A 6833-nucleotide genomic window follows, 5' to 3' on the forward strand; every position below is an offset into this window, starting at 1 on the left:
ACTGAGACTCTTACAATGTGACATGCAAAGCGGTATATTAGGAAAATAGAAGCACAGAGTAAGTGAGATATTTCTAGAATCTAGAACCTTAGGATCCACGTCAGATGTGAGAAGTATGTCATGAAAACCATGGTTTTTCAAAACTAGAGGCTCATCGCCGTTGTTTGGAGAATTATTATGGGCTTTAGGTCTATATAAGAAGAACACCATAGACTCATTCTCTGTCATCCTAAGAAAATTTCTATCTGATATGATGGATGTGGCGTTTGAGATACACAAAGGGCAGGTCAAGGGGTTTATAAATGATGGTAAGTTTCTCTTATTTTGATTTTGTCCAATATATTTTACTTTGTCTGAATTTTTTCCTCTAATTTATTTTTGGATCTAAGTTCCTTCTTAAATTTCTTTCACATTTTTTTTATAGAATTGAAATGCCATGCCAATAGTGATGTTGGTGAAGTGAATATCTCATTATATTTCAGAAAAAAAAAAACGGATGATTCATTGAGCTCGAGCCCACACGGTGATTTGTGAGCTCGAGCTCCACAGCCGTTGATTTTGATAGATTAGCCCTCACAGTCGTAATTCCCTTGATATAAGGAAGTAGAAATCTCACATATTTTAAAAGACACAAATGACCTTTGATTTTTAAAGGCAATTCAGATCTTCTCTTTCTCTTTCTCTCTCCAAAACTTCTTTATCTGAAACTAAAAAGATATCAGCACTTTTGATCTATGAAATTTGCACATAAGTGTAGAAATTTTGCAAAGGACGATTCTTTTCCATATTTCAAACACATATTGATTAACTAAAACAAGACCCTCATTAGATTCGATAGAAAAAGTTCATTTTGGTCGGATTTGAGGGAAGAAAACTAATGCTTTTCATTCATGAAATTTGACATTGATCGACCTTTCGATTTGTCTTCTAATAGAAAAGATTAAACTCGAACATGACAACAATTTCGAATGATAAGTTAAAGTGGTACGGAACTTCGATTTGAATGTGTGAATCATTAAACTTGGAGAACTTCAAGAGATTTCATATATAGGGTTCAACTTAATCTTTAACTAGAACCAACAATCAAATAAGTGAATAAGAGAAAAAAAATTGCTTAAAGAAAAACCCAATATGTAAGAGAAAGTGAAAGATTGTCCTTATGCTTATAGCAAAGAAGGAAGAAGATGGCTGTGATGATTGAACACTTAATTTGGCTGAAGAAGACTTGAAGGAGAAAACCCAAGAAGATTTGATTTTCTATGGTATTTTTGAAATTTTGAGTATAGATAGGGGTTTATTAGTTACTGGATTTAACCACTCCTTCTTTTGAGGAAAGTACAGCTGTACCTTTTAAGGGCATTTGGAGATCGGCGGCTAGTGGACCTCAAACTAACAAATCAACGGCTGTGGAGGTCGAGCTCACAACTCACCGTGTGAGCTCGAGGTCAATGACTCATCCCTCAAAAAGAAATTGTGGCGACCTCCAAGTTACCCCTTAAATACGGTAACTAAATATCTCATTATATTTAAGAATATATGATTATGTATTTTTATCTTTTTAAAGCAAATTTTTTTTTTTTTACTTTGCCCCATTTCTTTCTCGATTGTCAAGATGTAGGTAGTGTTTGTTTGTTTTTTCATAATTAGATCAAAAATCTAATTTGATATTTGAATAGACTCAAGTCGATTCAATGTTGTATGATTTTTTATCTGACTCATGCATCAGTTTCATCTGAATAGTTGATTGAGATTGATTTTAATTCTATTCGAGTCAGATAAAAAAATAAGTATGAATTAAGACTTTATTAATCAGAAATAACTATTCTGAGCCTAACCATAATAAGTTTGACCTCGATGACTCAAGTTCAGATAAATCTGACTAAGACGAGATCAAATTTAGACAAAAAATAATGACGACATTATTTGTATTAAAGGAATTGAAATCTTCAATTATTACAATAATCTATATAATAAAACAGAAGAAAAAACGATGACTGGGACAAACATCTTTTTATAATAAAGGATATTGCCTAGAAGCCCTTCTCAAAATTTAAAATATAGTCCTTTGTAGAAATAAAGTTACCTATTTAAAAAACAATAATCTTTTCCTTATTAAAAATAAAAATTCTAATGTAAGAAAAAAAGAAACAAAATAAATTTCAAGGGTTAAAAAAAGAAATAAAAATCTCTCCCTCTCAATAAAATAATAACTAATTTAAGAGAAAATAAACAAAAAATAATACAAAAAAATAATAAGTAATAAAAATCTCTCTATCTCAATAAAATAATAACTAATAAAAATCCCTCTCAAGTGTCTGTGCCCTAGGGTACCGGATATACCCTATTTAAAGAAAAAAAATAACTGTGTTCTTCTTAGAAATAAAATACTCCATCCGTCCTAAAATGAATGACCTAATTTCTTTTTGGGTTATTTCCCTAATGGCCCCCTACTTTGTGACCAGCTTCCCGCCTGGCCCCCTACTTTACGAAAAATACCCATATGGCCCCCTTCCGTTATAACACCATCACTCTCTCTCCTCCATCATGTTTTTTCTCTCTGCCAACTCACGTCACATCATCTGTTACGCCACCTCATCACCATCTCCGACAGAGGTCGCCGGCCGGCCAAATTTCCGGCCGGCGACCTTCAAACTTTAAAAAAAAAAAAAAAAATTTTTTTTCTCTCTTCCTCTCTCTCTCTCTAAAATTACTCCGGCGAAGGGAGACCTTCGCCGGAGTGGTCTGTTCTTCAATGACATAGTATTAACACATGACATGATTTCAAATTCATAAAAAATGATACAAAGCGTGTTACTGCTGTGTGTCCTGTGGAAGATTGCAAATGGAGAGTGCATGGATCGGCACCATTAAAATGCGAATCTGTTCATTTTGAAAGACATGGAAATGAAACATGACTGTGCTGATTTCATTAAGAAGATCAAGAAACCCAAAATCAACAGTTCTTTTGTTGGTAAACTTATTCGTGATGATGTAACCAGAAGTCCAGATCGTTCCACTAAAAGTTTGAAGAACGATTTCTTGAAAAACTACGGCGTCCAACTTCCATGTTACTACACTTATGAGGGGAAGAAAGTTGCAATGAACGAAGCATTTGGCCAGGAAGGAGATTCATATGCAAATCTTAAATAGTATGCTGATGCCTTTTCACGTACAAATCCAAACAACATAGTTCAATTAGAAGTTGACGATGTTAGTCGTCGATTTCAAAGAATCTTTATTGCACCACATGCTTGTTTGGCTGGATTCAAATATTGTAGACCTGTTATATACGTTGATGGAACCTTTTGCAAAACTCGTTTTAACGGTTGCATTCTAGCTGCTGTTGCTAAGGATGGAAACAATGGTGAGTTCCTATACTCACATAAATTCAATATATTATTTCTTCAGTTTATATACTTTATTGTCATTTTGCGTACTTTTAAAATTTTCTTCATAATTTAGCATAAAGTATACACAATCAGACTACATTACCTATTCTTTACGTATAATTTAGACATATAGGATTACACTATTATGGATTTATCTTGCACAATTCAAAATTTCAGGTCTGTTTCCCTTTGCTTATGCTGTTGTTGACGCGGAGAATGACCTTAATTGGGAATGGTTTTTAAGTCATTTACGCAATGCTGTGGATATGGACAAGACATATACTTTTATTTCAGACCGTCATAATGGTATTATCAACGGTGTTAAGAAAATTTTCCCTACAGCAAACCATTCATTTTGTGTTTGGCATCTAAAGAACAATCTCAATTTAAGACTCGCTAATGGAGCTCGAAAATCAAAGTTCTTTCAATCTTTGATTTTCAAGGCAGCTAGAGCTACTCCCGAGTCTGAGTATAATAATACTATTAACCAGATGATACAGATGGGTGGTTCCAAAGTTGCTGCATTTTTTCAATCCTTAGACCCTGCATCATGGGCTGATTCATTCTTCCCCGGTCCAAGGTTTGATCAATAAATTTTTTCAAATTATCTTTGTGCAAATCACATATATTTGTTAATACATTATTCATAATTTAGGATGTTTAAATCATACTATACCGAAATTATGTATAATTTCATAAACATCATCGTAATTTAGGTTTGTTAAATTATAATGTAAACACCTTTTTTAAGTTTTTAGATCAAGACATAACTATAATATTTTGTTTGGTTCAAACAGATACACAACAATAACTTCTCAACTATCGGAGTCCTTTAATAATCAGATCAGATATGCTCGTGTACTCTCAATTACAGCAATGTTGGATGCAATACGGACCCATATAATGAACAAGATGAATGTAGCACGTGAATTGTCTAAGAAGTGGACTACGTTCTTGTGTCCAACCATCACTGATCTTTTGAAATCTAAACATGATAGTGCAGCTACTTGGAATTATGCACAGGCTGCACCACTCATATTTGAGGTTTATTCTGATCCATCATATTGTGTTGATCTTCTAAATCTGACTTGTACATGTAGAAGGTGGCAGGTTGATGGTGTTCCTTGTGAGCACGCCATGTTGTGCATTAAAACTTTGGCTGACGATCAACAAGATTGTTTCTATGATCCTATATGGACAACTGAGTCTTATGTTAAGACTTACCAGGAACATATAATGCCAATCCCAAATTATGATGAGCCTCGTTCATTTGATGAAGAGTCAAAAACACTTCCACCGTTGATTCGTCGTAGACCGGGTAGGCCAAGAACATTACGGATCGAGAGCTCAGGGAACATTCCCAAAAAATTGAGGATATGTGGTAGGTGTGAACAACCTGCCTACCACAATCGCTCAACATGTAGGGTTAATATTTGATTTTATTTCTTCAGTTACCGTATATACAATGTATCTCCGGTTCTTATTAATGACAATCGAATTAGTAAAATTTCATTTTTTATGTTAAATTTTTCATTATGTGGCAATAAGCTTGCACAATTTATTATAAAGTATACATAATACAGTATTAACATTTCAGGTATTTTACATACATACAATACTGTGTACCATAAATTATAATAATTTATGGTACATCATGAATCACCTTTATAAAACTTACTTAGTGTATATCAGTACACATTATAAATTACTTTATCTAGATGACCACTAACATAAATTACTATAATTTAAATGACAATTCAAACATTTATAGGAAAAAAACATATAGAAATATGTCATTAAATTGATTTTTGGTTCAAATACTTCGAGTTATTACATTTGACCAATAACGTACCACTAAACAAAATCATAATCTCAATTAAAATTCTTTCTCCACTGATCTCTGGTTTCATACAGAAGCTCGTACGTCACTTGCGCCCTCTTTCGTTGTGCTAAATCCGTCCAATCTTCGCTAAGATATTGATTTTGTACTCCCCATTTGAAATGTTTCATGAACAACAACTCCATTTGTAGCATTATAAATGGACCACAATCCGCACTGTCCATCATTTTTTAATTATCGAAAAATCAAACCATGAAATAAGTAACATCAAATCAAGCTGTATAATACTAATATGTAAAAGAATATAACAAGTTTGTTACTTACTTTTCTCCTTGTTGATGATCATACGGCGTATTCAACTCCTTACATTTCTTTTTAAATTCAGGACTGACATATTGTATTTCATGAAGCACATCAAGTATCTCCTGCGCATACTTCACAGCATTCTCTTCGCAAACTTTACGTAGTTGGATGTCGAAGAATAACGAGTTGTAGTGTGTCCAAGATTGATCAAAATAATCAAACACAAGCAACGTCCAATGGATGCCCCTACTTACATCTGTAATCATCACATGACACATTGGTGCAACTATATAAGACAGCAGCCCTATATCAGCCTCATTTAACATCCGATCTTTGAATAGTGCATTTATGTTTGCTTTGGTTGCCTTGCATTTTATCATTGTCTGTTCAATAAACATTCAAGATTTGCACGTTAAGTTTGCATCTTTTCATATAAAGATTAACTTAAACATTAAACAAAATGATATAGTTCACGTAAATTAAAAATACTTTACAGGCCATAACTAAAAATTTATGGTCTGAACATACTTTACCCATAAATCTGCTACAAGATGCTAACTGTTCTATTTCAGCAGTCATATTGTTTGATAAATTATGTGTACTTCATCAAACAATATTAATAACATAATAAAACTACACTAACAATTTCATGTAAAGTATGTATACTTTCTCAAACAAAGATTCAAAACATAATGGAATGTATCTGAACACTTACCCATAACTCTGCTCCAAGAATGAATACTTCTCCAGCTCCAACCATTACTTCCGAAAATAAATGTTTTGCCCACCAATTTATAATCTGAGCATCTGTCTCGCAATTCATCATTAGTAGGTCCAACTGTCTCCCTCTGATCTCACTCATGATTTGATTTGCCAAACAAGTGTTCTGCATGTCAGTTATTGTTAGTCCAAAAAGAAATATTTGTAATACTCATAAATATAGTATTTCATAAAGCTCACATAATGTCAGTTACAAACACAATACTAATAGTTCAACAACATAACATCGTAATCAAAATAGAACATCTTTAATACATAGAAAATTCATTACGTGTTTTTCCCTCCTTTGTTAAACTCTTCCAACAACTCCTTTTCATCATCTTTAACTTGTTTCCATACTTTGCTCTTCTTCCAGTTGCATAGTTTCTCGTCAACATCTGATGCTGGTTTCTTCCCCTTAGTATCTTCCACAGTTTCCACATTAACGACCTCCTTATTCGACATTGTAGCATTCTTCTTAGTAACCTTACCTTCCATTAATTTTGGATCTGCCTTTTCAGTATGCTTTCTTGTTCTAGGGG

The 6833-nt window shown here is 33.2% G+C and overlaps 1 protein-coding gene across 2 annotated transcripts; it reads left to right on the plus strand.

The window, feature by feature from the left end:
* The first annotated feature begins 223 nt into the window (after positions 1-223).
* Positions 224-4915, plus strand: LOC147566973 (uncharacterized). 2 transcript variants are annotated; one of them, XM_086668830.1, is made up of 5 exons: positions 224-308; positions 1342-1504; positions 2836-3364; positions 3567-3969; positions 4187-4915. In XM_086668830.1, exons 4-5 carry the CDS (start codon positions 3656-3658, stop codon positions 4824-4826), a joined length of 954 nt encoding a protein of 317 aa, XP_086524956.1. In that variant the 5' UTR covers positions 224-308; positions 1342-1504; positions 2836-3364; positions 3567-3655; the 3' UTR covers positions 4827-4915. The 2 variants fall into 2 exon arrangements, with proteins under 2 accessions (XP_086524956.1, XP_086524948.1); XM_086668822.1 differs by having other exon boundaries at positions 1342-3364.
* The last annotated feature ends 1918 nt before the right edge of the window (positions 4916-6833 follow it).

The sequence above is a fragment of the Eschscholzia californica genome, unplaced genomic scaffold, assembly GCF_041429995.1.
Source record: "Eschscholzia californica isolate CP2 unplaced genomic scaffold, dmEscCali1.0.p SCAF_1, whole genome shotgun sequence".
In the NCBI taxonomy this organism is placed as follows: domain Eukaryota; kingdom Viridiplantae; phylum Streptophyta; class Magnoliopsida; order Ranunculales; family Papaveraceae; genus Eschscholzia; species Eschscholzia californica.